The 22,371-nt window shown below is 41.7% G+C and overlaps 2 protein-coding genes across 4 annotated transcripts in view; one reads left to right on the top strand and one right to left on the bottom strand.

The window, feature by feature from the left end:
* Positions 1 to 63: 63 nt before the first annotated feature.
* rsrc2 (arginine/serine-rich coiled-coil 2) lies at positions 64 to 8,780 on the bottom strand. Of its 3 annotated transcripts, XM_083645009.1 has the most exons (11): positions 8,671 to 8,767; positions 8,253 to 8,317; positions 7,216 to 7,357; positions 6,351 to 6,391; positions 4,604 to 4,782; positions 3,560 to 3,691; positions 3,326 to 3,442; positions 1,690 to 1,775; positions 1,280 to 1,572; positions 1,028 to 1,120; positions 135 to 904 (listed from the first exon to the last, which is right to left on the bottom strand). In XM_083645009.1, the coding sequence occupies exons 3-11, from the start codon at positions 7,289 to 7,291 to the stop codon at positions 719 to 721; spliced, it is 1,203 nt and encodes a 400-aa protein (XP_083501135.1). In that variant the 5' UTR covers positions 7,292 to 7,357; positions 8,253 to 8,317; positions 8,671 to 8,767; the 3' UTR covers positions 135 to 718. The 3 variants fall into 3 exon arrangements, with proteins under 3 accessions (XP_083501136.1, XP_083501134.1, XP_083501135.1); XM_083645008.1 differs by lacking the exon at positions 8,253 to 8,317 and having other exon boundaries at positions 92 to 904; positions 8,671 to 8,780; XM_083645010.1 differs by lacking the exons at positions 3,326 to 3,442; positions 8,253 to 8,317 and having other exon boundaries at positions 64 to 904; positions 8,671 to 8,780.
* A 607-nt stretch (positions 8,781 to 9,387) lies between these two features.
* Positions 9,388 to 22,371, top strand: part of kntc1 (kinetochore associated 1) — a gene marked incomplete at its 5' end in the record, with an annotated part of 33,419 nt that continues 20,435 nt past the window's right edge. The window contains 22 exons of the mRNA XM_083644431.1: positions 9,388 to 9,519; positions 9,920 to 10,040; positions 10,331 to 10,446; positions 13,191 to 13,266; positions 13,443 to 13,517; positions 13,615 to 13,649; positions 15,548 to 15,658; positions 16,494 to 16,584; positions 16,807 to 16,859; positions 16,972 to 17,084; positions 17,173 to 17,227; positions 17,313 to 17,411; positions 17,508 to 17,551; positions 17,638 to 17,703; positions 17,815 to 17,890; positions 18,128 to 18,253; positions 18,776 to 18,942; positions 19,061 to 19,172; positions 20,735 to 20,878; positions 20,982 to 21,038; positions 21,333 to 21,404; positions 21,494 to 21,613. Coding sequence (XP_083500557.1) covers positions 9,388 to 9,519; positions 9,920 to 10,040; positions 10,331 to 10,446; positions 13,191 to 13,266; positions 13,443 to 13,517; positions 13,615 to 13,649; positions 15,548 to 15,658; positions 16,494 to 16,584; positions 16,807 to 16,859; positions 16,972 to 17,084; positions 17,173 to 17,227; positions 17,313 to 17,411; positions 17,508 to 17,551; positions 17,638 to 17,703; positions 17,815 to 17,890; positions 18,128 to 18,253; positions 18,776 to 18,942; positions 19,061 to 19,172; positions 20,735 to 20,878; positions 20,982 to 21,038; positions 21,333 to 21,404; positions 21,494 to 21,613 — 2,061 coding nt within the window. The remainder of the gene's footprint in view (positions 9,520 to 9,919; positions 10,041 to 10,330; positions 10,447 to 13,190; positions 13,267 to 13,442; positions 13,518 to 13,614; positions 13,650 to 15,547; positions 15,659 to 16,493; positions 16,585 to 16,806; positions 16,860 to 16,971; positions 17,085 to 17,172; positions 17,228 to 17,312; positions 17,412 to 17,507; positions 17,552 to 17,637; positions 17,704 to 17,814; positions 17,891 to 18,127; positions 18,254 to 18,775; positions 18,943 to 19,060; positions 19,173 to 20,734; positions 20,879 to 20,981; positions 21,039 to 21,332; positions 21,405 to 21,493; positions 21,614 to 22,371) is intronic.

Genomic DNA, 22,371 nt, shown 5'->3' with positions numbered 1-22,371 from the left:
ACCAGAATAACTTCAAGCACTGTTTAATAAATGTATGCATTTTATATAGGTTGCAGTGTTTTCTTCCTTTGGATGTTTTGTGATGCACACTTCTTTCCTCAACTCATGTACCGGTAGTTACTCTTACTTTAGTTACAAAATTAATTGAGACATAAGAAAAACCTTATTCAAACACAAACTAATTTATTTAAAGAATATTGAAATTTTTTGATTATTCCTTCCACAAATCCATCTTTATCCTTGGCGACTGAAGGCAATTTATCAGGATTACAATCCACGATTTTATTGTTTTTCCATTCAAACTGAGGGATTCTAACAATGCTACACTGACTTCAGATTAAGCTGGAAAGCCTCTTGGTAAATGAATGTAAACAATTATTCACTTGACCTACATCATGATCCATTTCAAACAATCACAGAATATATTTTAGTAAAAAAAGAAAAGAAAAAAGGCTATTACATTTTTCAAACAAATATTGAATTTTAACCAGCATCAACCAGTCGTTAAACTGTATCACTTTGTAAAGATGTACAGATTAATAAACACTGAGGCAAACTCCGCCTCGAGCTATTTACATTACAATGTTCCACGGTGTGAGATCTTTGTTTCTAAATAAATTACAGATCCAAAGCAACATCCATGCAAGCTGGAGGGCTAGCGGTGAGCTGGTAGACCTATATGATTAGTTGAGAGGCCAAGACAGCACACGTTCTGGCACTAGATGGTGTCCATTCCGCGTGAGAAGGAGGACCCGAAGCCAAGGCCCATTCCCCTCTGGGTGTGTGTCTGGGACCTGGCCATCTCATACTGAACATCGAGGTTCCTAAACATCTCCTCTTGCTGTTGAAGAGTCTTCAAACCTTCATCATTGAGTGGTTTAGCAGCTTCAGTGTCGTCATCTGCCTGTGAACACAGAAAACTTCATAAACCTGGGAAAGCTCCAGGTTGAAAAATTCTAAAGTATTTCAACTAAATAGTCAACAAAATTGTCAAACATACTATGTAATATGACTCAGTTATACTTACTTTGATACCCATTAGTTTGCGAAATTTAACGTTTTGGTCCTTGTTTCCAAAGTTTAGCTTCTCCCACAACTCCGCTGTCTGGGACTTATTGTCCTGAAGAAATACAAAATAACAATAAGCATTATGGAGGAAGGACACATAGTGAAACATCCTGTTCTCTGATGTCAGTATAAAAAAAAAATCAGACAAGTCACAGGAAGAGCATGGATAGAAATTGTGTCATAAATGAGGACCAAATGATTCAAATCTTACCCCTTCCTTCTTTCCCTGCCATAGCATCTTCCTCTTTTTCTCCTGCTCTGCAAACTTCATGGGGTTTACAGCAGAGGGGTTGTAGTAGCTGGGCACCGCAATACCAGTCTCTGCCAAGGTTCTGGCTTGAAGGGCTGCCATCTGTGCGGCCATGGCTATTTGGGGGGTGACCTGCGTCCCACAAGCTAGCAGGGCCGCCACGTTGAGGACAGGGTTGGCAGCGGCCGCCTGGGCGGCTGCTGCAGCAGCAGCGGCGGCGGCGGCGACCGTATCGCAGAGCAGAGGAGTAGCCACTGTGAAGAAAAGACAAGAGACCAGCACAGGTGAGAGTGAGTGGTTTGCATCTTGACTGAAATGACGCTGTCTTTATCAAACCCGGGCACACAACTGAGAATAATAGTCCTTCTGACCTGCAGTGTTCTCTGGTTGCGGTTGCTGCTGTTTCTCCAACATCTCCTTTTCCTTCTGCTCCTGCAGTTTCTTGGCTCTCTCCAACCTGGAAAGAATCAGAACGAGGGGGCTCATAGTCATTCAACTTTGGAAGCACAGTGGTCGCTGCAGTCTACCTAAAAGAGATAAATGGATACATGATTAGAGCTTGAGTGTCAATTCCTAATAGAGGTGAGCGACCAGGACACTCAGCCGATGTGTGGATGGTCAAGCCGGCCGAGACCCGTTGGCCCCGCCATGGCATAACTTTTCATGGTCATCGGCCATTAAGACAATCAGATTTGCACACTTCCTTGTAATAATATGATTTCATTTTTTATCAACAATAGCTCTGCCTCACAAGTGCAAAATGGGCAAAAAGTTGATTACAACCATTCAGCTCCCCAGTTCTCTACACTTTTATTAGAATGACATTAGGATAAACGGTGATCATTGGGGTCAATGTTTAATGTCAATCAATGCTACCCCAATGTTTAATGTCAATTAATGATACCCAATTAGCACTTGCCAGCTAGCTATGTTGACTTCTTAAAATTATATAATGTTATGAAAGGCAATACCAGAGAGCAAGAATGCATAATTTGCCTGTTTAAAATGTTAGCAGGGTTTTTCCTGCCTCAGAAGGGCCCTTTGGGGGGTGGCTAGACATGACGGTAAGCATGATCTGTCCAATGCGATCATGTTTACCTGTCGTGCATACATTTGAATTCTGGGTTAGTGTATAGTCAGGGTTTAACCTGATGCTGCCATCAAGATCTCGCAAGAGAATCCAGCTGGCTTGCAAGGTTAGTCAGGCTTATCCTGAACACAAATCTATCAGTCATTGTCAGAAATAATGGAGCAATGTGTTTTCACAACACCCTAAGTTTCAGTCATCGTCATTCCAATGTACAAATGTGAGTCTTTCACTTTTAAATTCTCTAAAGTGATACAATAAAAATGATTGATTTTGAGTTGTGTGTAGTCAAGAGTTCTCTTGATCTTGTCAGAACTTATTGATAATGTGTTTTTACAGCACCCCAAGTTTCAGAAAGGAAGCCATTTGAGGGTACTCTAACTTATAAATTCTAAAATGATAGTCAGGGTTGCCTGTGTAGGTACAGGATCTACTTGGCCTACAGATTTGGCTCGCCCTACCGGAAGTGCTCAGCGTGGGGTCCACAACGGGGTCTAACCCTAACCATGATTCATATTTTGAATGTCTATCATGTCTGATAACATCAGTAGCTTAGCATTAGCTTGTTAGCTAATCTCAAGCTTTCGGCCATTTTGCCCACGTTAATCCTACCACGGGCCTGACGTACAGCCAATCACAACACGTGCGCGATCCGATCTTGTAGTCGAGCTGAAATTGCACCGACACCTGAACTCAAATATATCAGTCAGTGTCCTGGAACCTGGTCCTTTGGGGGGGGGGGGGGGGGTTAAAACCTCTTTGTGGCGCTGCAACTTCCTCTATGCAGGAAAAACCCTGGTAGATGTATTAGGACACTAGGTAGAACCAATCAGAGCTTCTCACACCGCCCAGTTGGTCAGAATAGAACGACCCATCAACCAGGCAGCAGTGTGTAAACGCCCTGTGCGTCACTGCCGTACCTTCTGGCCAGGGCCTCTTGTGCATCCATAGCTGTGTTTCTGCCCCGGAAGGCAGGTGGACTAACGGACCTGCTTCGACTCTTTCTGCGCACTTTCTCACTCCTCTTCTTTCGCTCCCTAGAGAAACACCCCAAAACAACATAATAGGCATATTGCGGCTGACTGAATGGCATACATGCAGGACAAAGTGAAGACAAACCAATTTAGACATGGAGGAATGTTAATCAAGCCCACCTGCTTTTACTGCGGCTTTTGCTGCGGTGCCGATGTTTGGTCCTTGAACCTGAGCGAGACTTGGCCTTCTTCTTCCTGTCCCGACTGCGTGATCGTGATCGCCGTTTGTCCTTACTTTTGCTGTGATGCTGCCTGAAAGCCAGGAAATCCTCAACATAAACATGAATCAAACAAAGTGCCACCACAGTTAAGCCCCGTTAAAATGATCAGAACAGATGGCCTGTATCAACGATGGTAAGTGGTGTGTGAGAGATGCTACTAGCACATTTATATTTGTGTAACACCTCTCTCTTCACTGCTGCAGAATCAAAGGAAGGAGCAGACTCCTTTAGCCTATAGCGTCAACAATGCCAAATCTGCAAAAGCCAAAAACTATGACTTTTCCTTTTCTGTCTTAAAATAATTTAACACAAACAAGCAGAGACGCAGATAATTCATTAAAATTGCAACGGCTCTAATGCAAGGGCCAAGTAATGTGTACAATAGCCCATTAGCGGCAACAATGCGTAAATGGCTCTCCTTACGTTGCTGACAGCAAAGGCAAGCTCCTGGACACATCAAACGAAGCCAGGCTGTAAAAAGTGCTTCAACGCGACGCAGGGGAATGGATAAACATCGAACCAGCCAGGCTATTTCTCTCAGACAGGGATCCCAACGTCTTCAAAGATTTCAGTTCAAAGACTGGTTAGCGAATGTGAAGGATTCAACATACATGCCCTCTTAAGTCAAACGAGTGTGATTTATTGTGTGACAAGCAAACTTATTTCACCATCGGAGTGTTGCCGACCCCCAAAATAAGGACGATTCCCCATCTAGTGCACACGTCACTCCCCATCCGCTCCGCAGTGCCGCCCCGCCCCCCAAAATACAGGCTATTTGACGACTATATTCACACATGTGAGCGCTCAGGTGTGAAGGGAAATAACGGGAAATGGCCGATATTGATTTACAGGCAATGTTCCTGTACGCATGTGTGAAAACGGCTTAATTGTTTACAGAGCCTGCTACACTGATTGCTTCAGGCAGCTTATTGAGGAGACTCACCTCTCCCGTGAGTGTGACCTGGAGTGGCTCCGTGCCCTGGAGGGCTTCTTGTCTTTGCGTCGGGACCTCTCCTCTCCATTCTCTGCGGAAAGCCGCTCCTTGCCCCTCTCGCTCTGCTCATGCTGCTCGTCCAGTTTTTTGTGAGATTTTGACGGCTTCTCAGAGTCCCTCTTTCGTGCCTGTTTTAAGAAGAAGTTGTCTCTTTCAGGAAAATAGTGCAACAAAAAGAGTTAGTACCAAGGCTCTCAGCAGAAGATACGTAATAAATTTGACAAGCTGAAGAAAAAAAACTTGTCATTTAAGATCCATTTCCATCACATGTACAGAAACCTTTTGGTAAGTTGGCCATGTAAGTTGGCATTTCTGTGTTCGGCCTGCTATGACTGCACCAACCGCAGTATTAATACGAGAATTCAATGGAGACAGCCAATTATCAATTCACGTTTTCAAAAATAATTCTAGCAATGTTTTAAAAAGGGCCGCTTAAAAGTGTCACATCTCTTGCAGCCTACCGGATTGATTTTGGTTACAGAGCTACATAAAACAAGAGCTGCCTTTAATACAAGCCATTCCAAGCATTCATTACTCAAGTACCATGTCTTTAAGACAACCCATTTGACAATCCAATCATTTTGAAAAGAGCAGGTCAAAGTCTTCTTTAAAATCCCCCACTGTAACAGTCCTTTGAAAACGTGCATGCAAACCTCAAGATTTAATTCTCGGGTGTAAAAAGTGAAAGTAAAAGTGAAATTTGTAAATAGGGATGGGCATCCAACTTAATTTTAACAGTGATTAATTACTTAATCAAATCATCAAATAAAGAAGTCTGTTTTTAGAAAGACCACATCATACAACACACCTATAAAAACGGAAATGAAATGCACTGATTTACTACCTAAAAACAATTAATTTATTTTTGCTATTCTACCTACCTAGGCCATTTGATCAGCCTCTCTGTTAACAGAGTTACACCATGTTTTTCTCATGAGAGCATTTAGTTTGCAACTGCTATTCATTACTATGACCTGACACGATACAGGAAATGGGGTCACACTTAGCCTTGCGCCAAATATGAGGTGGCAAAAAAAAGACGACCTGAATTAGGAACAAATGTGATAGGTGTAATTACTCATAAACAAGACAAAACATTGGGGGGAAAATACAAATAATTTTTTTTCATGAGATTCAAGCATTTAAATGTCTGTTAGGGATTAAATGAAAGATTTATTATGCCCATCCCTAGCTGTAAAAGATGCAAGAGTTAATTCCAATTTGTCTACTTAATTGTATAAGGCAAATAAAAGTTTGAATGGCAGATAGTTACCTGTCCCAGTAGTAGGCATATTATTTTGCTATGTCAGCAGGGTCTTCTGTTCAGTCTCTTCGTGCATTAGCACGCTGAGTATGATTTATTGTAGAAATGTTATCATGTGATCTTCACACAGGATTTAACAAAAAAAATAAAGAAAGAAAAAATCTACTCTTCCCCATATAATAGGGTTACAATTAGTGACAGATATCCAAGGATGAAAGGTTCCTTTGAGACATGTCAACACAGGGAGGGCAAAAAAAGAGCCCTTTCCATGTGAGTAAGCCCATGACCTTCTGGGAACCTACAGTTTTTAGCTGTGATTTAGATTACACATTTGACCTGATCAAACATACTTACCCCAGCCTAAAACTAACTATAGGCATTAAAAATTACATCAAATGTGCTTTAGATCAGATAAATGAAATCGTTAATTACCTCTTTGCTCCTGCTGCGACTTCGCTTGTGCTTCCTGTCACCTGTAAAATACCAGATTTGCAGACGCAGTATGGCTTACAGGAAACAGCAGAAAGCCTTTTTTTGCACAAAGTAGAAGGCACTTGGTACTAGAGCAAAAACCTCCGTAACCTCCTCTCCAACAGCCCTTATAGATCCTTCTCACAGGGGCCATTTTGTGTCGAAAAGGCAGGGTAAACACAGGTGGAAGCAAAACACTAATGAGGGTTTTAAACTTCCATGATTGGAATTTGGAAACCCTCATTAGTGTTTTGCTTGCACCTGTTTATTCTGCCTTTTCGACACAACATGGCCGCCGTGAAAAGGGTCAGTTTTAATATTTGTCTTCTAGGTTTGATTTTCCAACAAACTAGCACATAAATGGAATACTGTTTGACAGAAATCCCAGGTCATCACCAAATTCTAATCAATTTATCTATGGGCCAATCTCTGTCCACCAAACTTCAACCAAATCTGTTTTGTAACTTGTTGAGTTTTATTTCTAACAGACAAGGACAAAAACATGAATTCCTTCCAACGTCATTGGTAGGTAAGAAAAAAAATCAGGGAAAGGGATCATACCTGCCTTTCCTTTGACAAATAAACAAACAAACTGTCAGAATGAATGGGTGACTGACTGTACTCTTCTCTTACATTCAAATGATGAAAAACTGGAAGAGAGCGTAAATACTGTTGCTGTAACTTAAAAAAAGTGACAATAACTAAATGAAATGTAATTCAACTGAATTAAATGTATTACTTGCTGTTACAGCAATGGTATTACACACAGTACGACTAGTTATTCCCAAATTGTCTGTATGTGCGAGTACTGGTGCTGAACACTAACGTTTTCGGTCCCTGGAGCGTGACCTCGACCGTGAGTGGTGGTGTTTGGAGCTTCTGGGAGATTTGGAGGAATCCATGCTGTGTTTTTTTCTGTGATGACCCGGGGAGCCTGTTCTGAAGTCAGCCCGGTCGTCGTCACTCGCCTGAAACAAATGGACACGAGACCATGCCATAGCAGCAGCAAGTCAGTGTTATTCAGTACAGTAGTAGTGTCCTGCTTGTATACACTACAAAAGGCACACAAGTGTTACACACTTACTGCACTATTTCTGTTCTTGATATTAGCCCATAAAAAAACGTAAGATAAAAGATGAGATAAAAGCATATATTTTGCACACGTATAGGCATTGGGGGCATCATGAATTTAGGAGAGAGAAAAATACATTGTGGTCACACAGCCTGCCAGCCTATGAAGTTGTGTAGACTAGTCTGATATGGATGCTCTTGGTGTCAAATTTGTAACTTGTTGAGTTTTATTTCTAACAGACAAGGACAAAAACGTGAATTCCTTCCAACGTCATTGGTAGGTAAGAAAAAAAATCAGGGAAAGGGATCATACCTGCCTTTCCTTTGACAAATAAACAAACAAATAAACTGTCAGAATGAATGGGTGACTGACTGTACCCTTCTCTTACATTAAAATGATGAAAACTGGAAGAGAGCGTAACTGTTGCTGTAACTTAAAAAAGGTGATAATAACTAAATTAAATGTAATTCAATCTTTTTTTAATTCAGTTGCCTGTCACTTTGACAGGCAACAAAAGCAACTTAGGGTTATGGTTTGGTTCAGCATTCAAACAAGGTCTCTCGTGACGAGAAAGTTACAAGTGTACAAGTGGGGAATGCTAAGGGGTCCACCACTCTCACCCCTTCTCCCTAGTGCAACTTTCACCTGGCATAATGACGCCAATAATGTTTCACGTCGGCAATAATGACGATTGGGGGGGGGGGGTGATAATAATAATAATACTACAGGCAAATACATTAAGTGGCCCTGCCACTAAAAATACATGTAGTTAGCATAGTTAGGTTACTGACGTTAGAGACTGTTCCTGCCGGGGCTAGTGGCTGCTAACTTTCCCAACTTGATCATCCGCGTTGTCCTGTAACGTCAATCACAACACTTACAGTCATCACAGAGCTTATCTTAATATGATCCGCTGACATCAATACCTGCCCATCGTTGCTGAATAAAAGTCGATGTAACATGCTTTGTCGGTGTTACAGATACGGAACGACTGGTCCAAATGATCATCTTCTGCTCCATCCCACCCTGGTTAGCCGTGTTAGCATTAGCTAGGCCGCTAAGCTAACGTAACCTTTCACTCGCACTAGTATATAGACGCCATCTTTGTGAAAATAGGCATTTGAATAGAATCGCGAACTCACATCAACGCTATTTAGATTATGTTATGTTTGTGTACATTTCGATTCTTTTCTCTGTAGCATTACTTACCGACATAATCTGGATGCAGACGCGATGCAAAACCGCTGCTTTTGTTTGTTTGTTGGGAAAACGTACACGGAAGGTAGTTAACGCTAGCTGCTCAGTGTCTTTGGGCTTGGTTGCCAGATCCTTCCTAGCATCCCCTGATCCCTACAAGCGGCTTGGGGATTTATTATTATTATTATTTTAATCACAATTGTAATGATTTCCTATGGGATATGTACAGTCCTATATAATTACACACAGCCTGCAAATGATTTGTTATTGCAAATGGGAAGAATATTGTATTTAAATCGCCGTTGATTAATTTGGGCGGAAAATTACAAATATCTGGCAACACCACAAGCATCTGCGACTTCCGATTTCCCTGGCCCCGCCCGCGAGCCAGCCACACAAGTTCCATAACCCGCCAAATTCTAAAGCTAGACAATAAACATCGTTGTTGCATATTATGATGTTGATTCTGGTCTGATGTAGGCCTGAATAATTGCCCTTTTATCGTTGGACTGGTGAGTAACGATGGCGTACGTAAACTAACTTGCCAGTGTCCAGAGATATTAGCGTCTCGTGTCATTTTTTGTTGGTTTACAAATTACAACCCAGCTCAGCATATCGTTAGCGTATTGACGTTAGCTAAACTACTTGTTGCACTCCACATTTCCGATGCCGAGCATTGCTTCTGAAAATATTGATCGTTATGTCTTTTGTTAGCTGTAACGTTACAGAATGACTATGTGGAACGAGGTTGAACTTCTAACCAACGAGGACTCTGGTCGTGTTGGCAGTGTTTCAAGGGAAGAAAACGGTAGTGGCCTGTATCAAGTGGATGCACTGGTCAAAATATCCACTGCTCACAAGGTAACTAACAATGATGGCCCCTCCCCACTGATTTAGCAGTCTGTAAATAAATTGTTATAGACGTCTAGGATAAGATTAGCGCTTCACAGGGTTAGGCGAAAGTTTACTAAATACATCTTCTGGGGTAAATGGCAAAAATACTTTGTACTTCTCCTTGGTGCATGTTTTTGACATTTAACTTATGTTACTGCTCATGCATTGTTTAAATATGTAATGATGTAAGCTTGGTCTAAAACTTTAAGTTTAATTGACATCCAGTGCTCAGTCACTCACATGTCAGGCTGTCACTCACTCACAGGTGTCTTAGGCCAACTTTTAACAATTTGCTCGTTTATTGATTTCACTACACACTCATCCCAGCTCTTGATCAGAGATTTAAAGGACATGTTGGTGGTTGCAGGTGCAGGCACATCCCCATCTCTCTTCCTCCACTGGTTCAAACTGGAGCATCGTTGTTGCTGACAGAACAGTCATCCTGTTTGACCAGAGCTATCAGACCATCCTCCTGCATCTCGACTTCGGTAAAGTCTTCTTTGATGTTCCTTGTTTCATCTTCCGTCAGATTATCAGACGGATGTCATTTCATGTCCTCTGAAATGGCTCCTTTTGCTGCGCCCACATCAGGTTAAATTAAATTGGCGACTGCAATAAAGGTACAAGAGTTTAGTCTTGATGGAGTGGAGAATTGCTGCCTTCCTGAAATATCTCTCTGATGTAGTCTACATTGAAAAATGGGATTAAAAGTCTCTCTCGCATTAAGTTAAACAGAAGTCTAAACGTGGCTCAAATTATGAATGGCTTTATTTTTCAGAAACCAATGTGGACGCCATAGATGTGTGTCTGGATGGACAGTTTCTGGTGGTCTGTGAAAGAAATGGAATGCTCAATTTGATCTATGTGCCACAGAAGATCATCATTCACAAAACGGTATGTGTGGGGCTTTTTGTTCAAACTGCAGCATCTCACGCCTTGTGGGATGTGGAATATATATGATAACGCTGCCTCTAACCTGTCTGAATTCACCCTCGCCATTTGAAGTACAGTATAATACCCCGCTAAAGATGATGGCACCAGCAATATTAACATTGATAACTTTTTATATAAATATGTGGTGAAATAAAATATATTCTTTAGTCCTCCAAGTCAGAGGGGGTGCTGTGGCTGCAGTAGTAGTTTCCCAGATATCACTTCCTGTTTTAGGCCCATAGAGTTGTGATTTCGAATCGCACATAGGTTATGCAAAAACCACGCCCTGTGCCCGCCTACGCAGCAGTCAAGCGCCGGGATTGGCCAGGCGCTCATGCTCATGTTGGGCTCCGTTACAGGGACACATTCCTGTGAGAAGCAACAACACCAAGCCTGCACCAAGCGAGGCTGCAATCAATAAGGATATTGAAAGACAAAATCCTACATCGCATCAAAGCATACAATGTATTTTAATGTTATTTGACTTTCTGACCACTTGCCTCAGCCAGAATAACAGATGCTGCCCTTGGCCATTGAGAAGGCTAACCCTTTACTTTTGGTTTTATTTATTGTGTATGATTCAACTTTTTATCTATGATTTTATATTATTGCATCTTTTTGTAGATTGCTGGGACTTCACTGGCCTGGGGGGGTGGTCTAGGCCTATGTGCTGTAGCCTATTGTATTTTTTATTTTATATTTTTTATATTTTTCATTTGCAGGTTAAACTGTCAGCTGAGCTCTGTTATTGAAGCTTTGGCTAAAGGCCTGAATTTTACAATGATGTTTTAAAATAAATGTTTAAAAATCGATTGTGTGTTAAAAGCTTGTGTTACGTTTTCATTGGCGTTATTACAGTAATTTATTTTCAATGTCCGCTATCAAGAGCAATTTGGTTAATAAAATCGCTGGGCTGGGCACAGTGTTTGTGGTGTGTGGGAAATGTTTGTTTGAAAAGCTTGTGTGTTACGTTTTCATTAGCGTTAATACACTAATAATTCATTTCAATGTCCGCTATCAAGAGCAATTCAGTTGGTTCATGAAATTGCTGGGCTGTGTGCCGTGCAGTGGTTGTGGTGTGGGAGATTCCAGCTGTCAAAAGAAGACAAAAGACTTGCTCCTGGCCAATCCCGGCGCTTGACTGCTGCGTAGGCGGGCACAGGGCGTGGTTTTTGCGTAACCTATGTGAAATCACGCCTCTCTATAGCCACTTCTTAACATGCAGTGGAATCCATATTATAACCAGCTCCTAGCCGGTTGGCCTGCATGTTAAACAACAATTAGCCGGCCTACGCGCACTCCCGCGAGTCCGTATCATATTCATCTCTGTCGCCGCAGCCCAGCGATTTCATGAACCAACTGAATTGCTCTTGATAGGGGACATTGAAATTAATTATTAGTGTATTAACGCCAATGAAAATGTAACACAAGCTTTTAACACACAATCGATTTTTAAACATTTATTTCAAAACATCATTGTAAAATTCAGTCCTTTAGCCAAGGCTTCAATAACAGAGCTCAGCTGACAGTTTAACCTGCAAATGAAAACCATAAAAAATATCAAATACAATAGGCTACAACACATAGGCCTAGCCCCCCCCTTCCAGTCCAGCCGTTTGTTCCAGGCCAGTGAAGTCCCAACAATCTACAAAAACATGCAATAATATAAAATCATAGATAAAAAGTTGAATCATACACAATAAATAAAACCAAAAGTAAAAGGTTAGCCTTCCCAATGGCCAGCAGCATCTGTTATTCTGGCCTCATAATAAGCACTGAGGCGGGTGGTCAGAAAGTCAAATAACATTAAAATACATTGTATGCTTTGGTGCGATGTAGGATTTTGTCTTTCAATATCCTCGTTGCAGCCTTGCTTGGTGTTGTTGCTTCTCACAGGAATGGTGTCCCTGTAACAGAGAGCCCAGCATGAGCGCCTGGCCAATCCCGGCGCTTGACTGCTGCGTAGGCGGGCACAGGGCGTGGTTTTTGCGTACCCTATGTGCGATTCGAAATCACGCCATAGAGAGGCAAAACGTGAACGTCACTTCCTGCCTTTCTCCCTGTACCAGCGCTGAAAAAATACGAATGGCAGTGAATGGAGAATAACGTTACTTTTTTATCACGTTTGAATTGTGCCACGGGGTGCAAACATACATTTTGTCAATTTAAAAGATAACTTTGCATGTCAAGAAAAAAAATACATAGCTTGTGGAAGCGCGTGCCTCGTCACGCACAATATACGTCGTCACACCAACAGCTAGGCTGTTGAGAAGTTGGTGTGACTGTTGGTGTGAATTATATATTGTGAGCCACGAGCTATGTAGTTTTTATACGAAACTAACCCCTACATTTCAGTTTGATGACAAACTGCGACTTTCTTGACATGGAAAGTTATCTTTTAAATTGACCAAATTTACATTTGTACCCCGTGGCACAATTCAAACGGGATAAAAAAGTAAGTTATTCTCCGTTCACTGCCATTAGCCCGTGATCACGTGTAAACTTTCTGCAATAGTCATATTTCAACTTTTGCTAATAATCATGTTTGAGTTAAATATATAATCTCACTATATATATATATATATATATATATATATATATATATATATATGCAATATCACACGAGAGGGAGTGCTGTTGTTGGCTAATATCGGCACTGCTGTGATTTGATATTAGCATGTTAAGTAATGTGCTGGGTTTTGCAGACTTTGGAGACGACTTGCAGTGGAAATGAGAAAACATATCACCATCTCATCATAGAAGAGGATAAGGCATCCTTAGGTAAGATCTCCTAGATGGTTATGAGAAGCATATTATGAGAGTTAAGACTAAACACCAAAGCATTTAGGTTTGTATAGAAGTTTTTAAGATTTAGGTCAAATGATGGTACTGTATGTTCACTATGTTGTCATTACAAAGCTGTGGTGAAAGCTTGAATTTATTTTCCTTGTTGGCAGGGAGCTACTATCTGTTCCTTCTTAAAGAGGATGGCTTCTACCACACAAAACTTGCTTTGGCGAAGATCCAGACAGGTATGAAGATATTATTTTGCAAAAGACTTCAACTAAAGTTTTTAATTATTAAATTATTAAAAATTATTAATTAAATTTTTTTCTTTCTCCTTCATAGCCATCGAGAAATCGGACATGGGGGCTTTGAAAGAGGTAAGTGAAAGCCAAAGTAATTTCTCTATATACACGTGCTTTTACTTTATTTTATTATGCCTCCGCCCAGCGATAGCCGTGGTTTGAGGCATTATGTTTTCAGGTTGTCCGTCTCAGATTCTCGTTAGCCATTTTCATGCTTGTCAATGCGATATCGCAGGAATGCCTTGACGGAATTGTTTCAAATTTGGCTCAAACGTCCACTTGGACTCACTCAAGGATGAACTGGTTCGATTTTGGTGGACAAAGTTCAAGGTCACTGTGGACGCAAGGCCTTCCGTTCCATCATGGAAATGGGCGGGCGTAGGTAAAAGGGGCCATAGCTATTGATAGAAAGGTCGTTGAGTCAGAATTCGAGGGGTGGGTAGGGGGAGTGGGTGGTGCAAGGGGGTGTGGTGGCAAAAAGGGGCGGAGCTAGGGACGGGAAGGTCGTAGAGAGTCGGGATTTGAGGGGTGTGTGTGGGTGGTGGGAAGGGGCGAGGCTATGGAAAAGGGGCCATAGCTAGGAATAGCAAGGTCATTGAGGATCGGTGTTCGAAGAGTGGCTAGAGAGAGCGGCTAGGGGGATGTGGGTGGTGGTGTGGTGGTCAAGGAAGGGGGGCAGGGCTGGGGAAAAGGGGCTGTAGCTAGGGATAGGAAGGTCATAGAGTCGGCATTCGAGGGGTGGGTTGGGGGAGTGTTTAGCGGGATGTGGGTGGTGGGAGGCGGGGTGATCAGTAAGGGGGCGGGGCTAGGGAAAAGGGGCCGTAGCTAGGGATAGGAAGGCCGTAGTAGAGAGTCAAGCTTCTGGCATACTCTTCGCGCACGCGCTGGAGGCGGGGCTCCACGGAGGGCGCGCGCACTCTGCGCAGGCCAAAACAGAACATAGTGAGTGCTCCAGAAATGGCGGCGATCAGTGAAAGGCAGTCTGAATGAAATTGAATGTAACGTTCCCAATTCTATATATTAAATTCTAAAAAACGACCCTCAACATTTGGGAAGGCTAAGCCACACAACTAGTTCGTTATAATCGAACATTATGCTTTTGAAGGCGACTTTACGACGGTGAGGACTCAATCACAGCAGATATCCGCTGATAGCCTACCACGGAGATCTCACAGGCACAGGCAGCAAAACCCGACGCGCTGATAGAAAAATCTCCGTGGACGCGCCGCGCTGCGCTCAGGCCTCACCCCCCGACACGCCCCATGCGATGTCGTCATAATCGTCGCGCGCTCTATGCGCTTGGCTGGGCGCAAAGAGTATGCCAGAAGCTTTAGGGTTTGAGGGGTGTGTAGAGGGAATGGATAGGGGGCTCTGGGTGGTGGGAAGGACCGTGGTTAGGCAAGGGGTGTGGGCGTGGGCCTAGGGAAAATGTGCCATAGCTAGGGATAGGAAGGTCATAGAAAGTCGGGGTTCGAGGGGAGGGGGATGTGGGTGGTTTTGGGGTAGGTGTAGGACCATTTTCCATGTTGAAAACGATTAGCCGCGTTGTTGAGGTACTCCCCAAACATTGCCCTAAAGTGCCATAAGGGTGAATGGCCACACCACTGCGCTGGGGGCTTCAAGGTATTTATGCTTGTATGGGTCTGGACAGACAGTGATGTAGACTGCTGACTTGTTGGCGGAGGCATACAACCGAGAGGCGGTATTCCTAGTTGATTTTATTTTGTTTCTTTTGACAGTCCCCTTTAGTTTTTACTGTCATTACTTTTAGTTATTGATGTTTTATTCGTTTTTTTGCTGTTATCTTCTTTGCCTCTTCTTACAGTTGCTCTGTTTACTGTTATTTTATTATAGCTGTATCGTCACTTTGTAATTTCTTCAAGTGCTGTAATATAATAAAGTTATTATAAGTTTCTTTGGAACACATTTATTTGATGAAGTACATAAACCTGATCACACATGTTTCTTTTCAGCTCAAGTCTCGCATCAAGATACCCTTCTGCCCCACCAGTGAATACCATGGGGAAGGTTGCACTACAGCAGTGACATTCAGTCTGAGCAATGAAATCCACTTGATGATTGGGGTGTGTGTCCCTCTTTACTTGCCACCAGTAGTTAGTGGTATGGCGTTGTTCTTGTGAATCAGTGCCCAAAACAAATGGACCTTGGTAATTCAGTTATTGCACACAACACAATATTTCATTCCCAGCTCAAGATATGCTCTCTCTCATTTGACTTTATTCAGTCACAAAGTATCAGGAGAAATCATGAAGCACCGAGCTGCAATATTTTGAGTCTATAAATCATGGATTTATGCATATTGTCACCCTCTTAAAATAATGGCCTAAGTCACTTTTTCAAGTTATTCAGAAAACATAAAAAACAAGCAAATACAGAATATATGATATTTATTAATCATTCCACTTTTTTTTTAATGACAATAGATGACTATTGACATACAAATAACACTCTCTGTCAATTATGTAACATAAAACGATTAGATGACTGATTAGATGACTTAGGCCAATTTAGGAACATGCCATTGTGACTTCGGCAAAAGAAACCTGACTTAGGCCTGACTTACTGTTGCATTTTATGTCAAGCGTGTGACTTAGGCCGTTTTATTTTTGTTTAAGTCATATTGTCTTGACTTAGGCAAAAATACGGCCTAAGTCACACGCTTGACATAGGCCATTGCACTAACAGGGATGAAGAGCATGTTGATCTTTTCAATTAAGGACTTAGGCCATTTTACCAGAGGTGGACAGCATCACGAAGAGATGATTTAGGCAAAAATATAATTTTCCTCAAAAAAGTGACAGACCATTATTTTAAGAGGGTGGCGATATATAGATTCTCGAAGGGGAGCACTTGCTGATGAAGTCCACCTTTGCACAACTCACATTCTCATTTGAACAGGGGGGTGAAGAAAAGGTTCTCACCCACTGGACGATGGGCCCCTCTCAGGCCATGTGCCTCGCTCAATGTCTCGACTCCAGCTTAATCCCCGGTGAGCCCTTGCATGTCATGTGATGATGATGGTTATGATGATGATGCTATGTAACGGAACACAACACACCTCAAGAATTCCACACGTGTGTACTTGTACATCGAGTGACAATAAACATCTTGTATGTAGTAATAGAAGACAATGAATCTAGTCAAATTAAAGTGCCTATGTGAGTATATTCTGCTTGTGTTAAAAACAAACATTTGTACTGCTACTTGACAGGCGTAAGGAAGATCTTGGTGGTGGAAAATCTGATGTATATTCTAGACACTGAGGTGAGTTAAAAAGTGTCAATATTGGTTCTTTGATATGTATGTGGTGTTTGATTTATAATGTGTTTAAAGGCCAAATGTGGATTATTTTGTATTTTTCCCTGTTTTGTCTCAGGATGCTCTGAGTCTTTGGGATCTGCATTTCCTCGTCATGATTTACTGCTGGCCCGATCTCGTCATTCACGACTTTCAACTCAGCGCAGAATGTGGCCCCGCCTCCGTGGCAGCGTATGTATTAACATCTTGTGATGTAGCTGTAAATATATGATATGATATAAACGGTGCTTTTGAATGTGACAGAAACTTTGTATTACAGCCAAGAAAATGGCGGCATGAAGTTGATTACACTGACGAAGCAAGACAACAGCCAGGTAGCCCGAGTATTTATAAATAAATAAAAATAGACATTTTCCACATCCTATTCTGAACTCAATATGCTGATTTTTACTTGTTCAGATCAGCACACTCCAAGTGCGTTTTCTGCCTTCGATGACTATTTGCTACTCTCTGGATGTCTCCTCAACCTCCTGCCTTGTCCAGACAAGAATAAGCATGGTAAACAATCAATAATGTAACTATTATAATATGAATTCTGTTTTGCTGTCGTTGGCTGTTAACATTTCTGTACATTGTTATTTCCCCTGATTTCAGGATACCATCTATTTAGTTGAGGGGATTTCTGAGAATCCAGACAGGTAGGACGTCTTGTCAGATCATCACAACACGGAGTTATAATTGAGTGAGATTTGACCTAAGTGGTGTGCTTTGGTTTTTCTTGAAGCAGCCAAGGAGAGCCTATATCCTCTGTTGTTGTGAGATGCCTCACAGAGGCTTTGCCAGAAAACAGGTAACTAATTTCATTTGAATACACCCCTACACTAATTGCAGCGCATGCACTCAAAGCCTATATGATGTGAATGAATATCAGTTTGATAATCGCGCGGATTACTATTCCCAGACTCAGCAGACTTCTCCACAAACACATGTTTGAAGAGGCTGAAAAGTTTGCCATAACATTTGAGTTGGATTTAGAGGTCAGTGCCTATCTGTCTTGTAAGATAAATTATTAACAAAATGCATGTGACTACTACTACTGAGATTTGGGCTGGACAAATTGTTTTGTCCATTGACCACAGCGGGGACAGAAGTTATTTTCCTATATTACCTTTTGAATAAAAATATGTTTTTGACAAAAGCAGTGTGCAGGGCTAGTGGGAGTTTACCGTACTGATTGGGGTTATACACGGCTAACAATCCTACTTTCTGGTCAGCTTGTTTACAAGGTGAAGCTCGACTTTGTGCTGGAGCAGCTGGCTTCTGCATCAGTGGGTGGCTATGGACAGGAAGTGTGGTCTGAACTTGTCGAGGAGGCCAAGACCAACCTGATAAAAATCGAGGTGAGTGTGTAACGATACTGTTAAATTCAACACACAGCATGAAAGGACAAGGAATAGTGGCTTGGATAATTTAGGTGAGCTCAGGTATTTAACGGCAGCTCACAAACCAGGTACTACATATGGCAAAGTTCAGCATGCAGATGAACAATAATGATCTATTCTTCTGCACAGTATGTAATCTGATCTAAATTTACTGTTATAAATGGTGGGTGAAGAACTTAGAACTAATTTAGTAAAAACAAACCTCTTCGTATTGGGATTGAGAAGTCGTGGAACCTGCACACTAAAATCACTTTTCATAAGACTTTAAAATGTTGAGACGTTTTGTAAACCCAGTGAAGACCCTTACACGTTGAAACATGTTTTACTTCACAAAAGTGACTTTGGAGCATAACGTGGGGGATCTATACTTCATCTTTGTTAATTGTTGGGTGATTGACGACATTCTGACTTAAGTCATGGCTGAATTGAAAATCACTTAAGTTTCCACCCTTAATGGAGTACATTTTGTATATTTCCTAGGACAAGCAGTATGTGGTGGAGTATTGCCTGAAGGCTCCCTGGCCAACCTTTGAGACGGCACGGACTATGCTGAACCACGCTGCCACACAATACTCCACACTTCAAATCCAGGAGGCCTTGGCCAGGCTGGGCACGTTCTGCGGCCTTCACGGCACGGACAACTTCAAGTAAATTCAAAGGCGCAATCTTCAATACTGCATTCTTGTGTGCTCAGTATGTGTGTAACAGTAAGTGTTCATCAGGTACCCCACTGTATGATGTAGTATTGTGTTCTGTCACCCTCAGTGGAATTGCCTGGATTGAGTTTCTGAACAGCACAGACGATGTAGGAGACATCCTGAACCAGCTGAGAGAAGGAGACTTGAAGGGTGCGCAGCTCCTTTGGCTCCGACATGAGGTAACACAAAATCATCATCATAATAAAAGGGGCTCTATTTGTTTAAAGCAGTGCTGTTAAAATTAAATAATGCTTGGATGGTGGGATAAACCAGCTGGAGGTTGGAGAAGTTTATTCGGTTAATTGCATGTAAGTGTTATTGAAATTAATTGTATATAATTGCATTGTCTGTGCGCTAGCCTATTTAACCCAAATCCGCCCGACCAGTGGGTGCACAGTGGCCCAGTGGTAGCGCTGTTGCCTCACAGCTAGAAGGGCCTGGGTTTGATTCCTGCTGGGGGTGTGTCCCCCCACACCCTCGGTGCAGCCGCACAGGTGGGCTATCTCGTCGTAAGGGCCCCTCTTTGTGGAGTTTGCATGTTCTCCCCATGCTCCCCAGGGGGTTCCTCCATACAACATCGATATGGACCCCACTAAAAACATGCAGAAGATCGTCATCTGACGACTAGTGACGACCACAACCGAAGTTGGTCCCTGGGCGCTGTACACAAGAAAGCTGCCCACTGCTCCTAGCCTGCCCCCCGGAGGAAGGACAAGCCTGGATGGGATTAATGCAGAGATATATTTCACCGGCCACCGTTGGCATGAGTGTGTGTGTGTGGCTGGCCGCATGCATGTGTTGGGTTGTCGTGTGACAAATGAAGACGGGTTTGTCCGTCCAGTTCTTAAAGGTTCTCGATAACCCCCCCACTGGTTTCGGATTGACCCGCACATTAGGGATGGGCATTTCTAGCAAAAACACTATTCGAAATTCGCTGGCCAAATTCGAATTTAATTCGAAATTCGAAAATAAAAATAAAAATGTAAAAAAAATTAAAAATGTAATTTTTTTTTTTTTTTTTTTTTTTTTTTGTGAGTGAAATGTTGCATTGTCTCCAAGTCTACGGCTTTATTAATTAATATAAAAAGCTTCTGCTGTGGATTTTTAGCTCAAACAAGCATTGCACCACTGAAGTAAAGAACATGTTACATGACATTGACATTTTCGAAAATAAAAAACAGTTTTGACAATCATGAGTGGTTCATTAAATATTTAGTAGGCTCAGGTCTGAGTGCCAAAGGGGTGCCAAAGTCACCCCCTCTCCCTCTTCATGGGATTTCATCCGCCATTCATTTTTCCATAAACCTTGCTTAAAATGCTTATAAAAATTGTTTTACTTGCTCAAACCAAGCGATTTGACTATACTTAGAATCAGGGGAGACAATGCAACATTTCACTCAAAAATTTTTTTTTTTTTTTTTTTTTTTTTTCGAATTTCGAATTTCAATAATAAAAGTCGACCTTGATAATAACAACGATTATTCGAAAATTCGAAATTCGATGCCCATCCCTACCGCACATCACTATCCAATAACTTGTATAGTAACACAGGACAAACTAACAACACATGGTTTCAGGACAACGGGATCAGTGAAAATGCCCAAACATCAAAGTTCTGTGAGAAATATGCGGTGACATCATAGTGCCTGTTCACTGATGCGGTGACATCATAGTGCCTGTTCACTGATGCGGTGACATCATAGTGCCTGTTCACTGATGTCTCTCTTGGTTTCTGTGACAGGGACAGATAACGGCAAAGTTTGATGAGGCCAGGCTTGATGCTCTGCTCAGTGCCATCCCAGACGACATGCAGTCCCAAGACCTCTGCCCTTGGTTCAGGACCACCATTGTTCCTTTTGTGAGGAGAGTGCTGCCCAGAGGACAGGTGAGACTCTCACCATCGTCTCCAACATAAAATGTCACTTTATCTTCATTTTCTGGTCATGGGTTGTCGGTGGTGAAACTGCTGCTTCATTATCAACCCACAGAAAATCTTGGCACGATGGCTTGAGCAGAGGGCAAGGAATCTGGAGCTAACAGAAAGGGTAAAAAAAAAAATCATCTTCCACGTGTTGTTGACCTAAAAGTCTATATATACTCAAATAAAATCAGGATTTTGTGATCATGCACTACAAGGGAGTATGGATAGATATTTTTTTACTTTGGATTGGTTTTTACTGAGTTTCGAGAAATTTTGCAAGCTCAAATTACAATAATACACAAAGTCCCCAATGAGGAAAATGACTCCCTCAGTCAGTTAGTTGTATAAGACCCTGACACATAACTGAAAGTTTGGTGAATCAACTGCCATAATTGATCTAATTGTAATATTCTTCCAGGGCGCCTGGCCAAAAAATGGGTTGGACTTGGCAGAGCTTGGACTGCCAACTTTATGGATGTGGATGAAATATGTAAGTTAGCTACTCTATCTTTTTGTAATATTTTGCATTCACTGTCTGAATGCTCTGATGATGACATCATTGTGTGCTTTTTATTTCAGGATGATGATTATGGTGCAGAGGAAATGAAAAACCTAAAGTCCCTGGTCTTCAATCTTCGCCAGCTGCTGGATCTCCACAGGAAATACAACTGCCGACTTTCACTTTCAGTCTTTGAGAAGGTGCGTCTCTGACTAGTCGGATAGTCTAGACCAGGGGTGGCCAAACCTTTTTGGTTGTGGGCCGCATACAGAAAAATATAAGGAGTTGCGGGCCAAACAATATTAAGCACGGCAGTTTTCGCGGCAAAAACATGTGATCAGAAAACCCTTGTGCCATCAAAAACTTTATTTCTACCTAAATAAATATATGACACATAGTTTATTGATGTGCTCACCTATTACAATGGGTATTTCTGTATGTTTTCAAATTTTCTTTTCCTGTGCCAACAGGTTAAGACAGAGACAATTTAACATAACATTAGTATTAAACATTCATTCGGTATTAAAAATGTTTAAAAATAAATAGACCAGGTCAGGGTTCAAGTATAACCCATTTTCAATGGTTTTAAATTGAAAAAACGAAATGGGGTGGAATTCATTTTTTCGTTTTCGTTTTCCGTTTTAAACTTTAAAACAGAAAAACGGAAAAAGTTTTTAGGGATTTTTTTATATATATATATATATATACCGTATATACGGTATATATAAATTCATGGCAGGCAGCGGGCCGCAGTTGGCCCGCGGGCCGGGCCGTAGTTTGGCCACCCCTGGTCTAGACACTTACAGGTTACAGACACTTACAGGTCAAATAGCTGAAAATGCTGTTTTACTATAAAATAGCAAAGTGGATAAAATCATCAAATGCTTATTGATGCCTCTAGATGTCACTATAGGAAATCTTAAGTTTTTATTTTATTTTTTTGTAATTTAAGCTTTTA

The sequence above is a fragment of the Poromitra crassiceps genome, assembly GCF_964638095.1.
Source record: "Poromitra crassiceps genome assembly, chromosome: 10".
Lineage (NCBI taxonomy): Eukaryota > Metazoa > Chordata > Actinopteri > Beryciformes > Melamphaidae > Poromitra > Poromitra crassiceps.
This window is presented reverse-complemented; position numbering and strand designations above follow the sequence as displayed.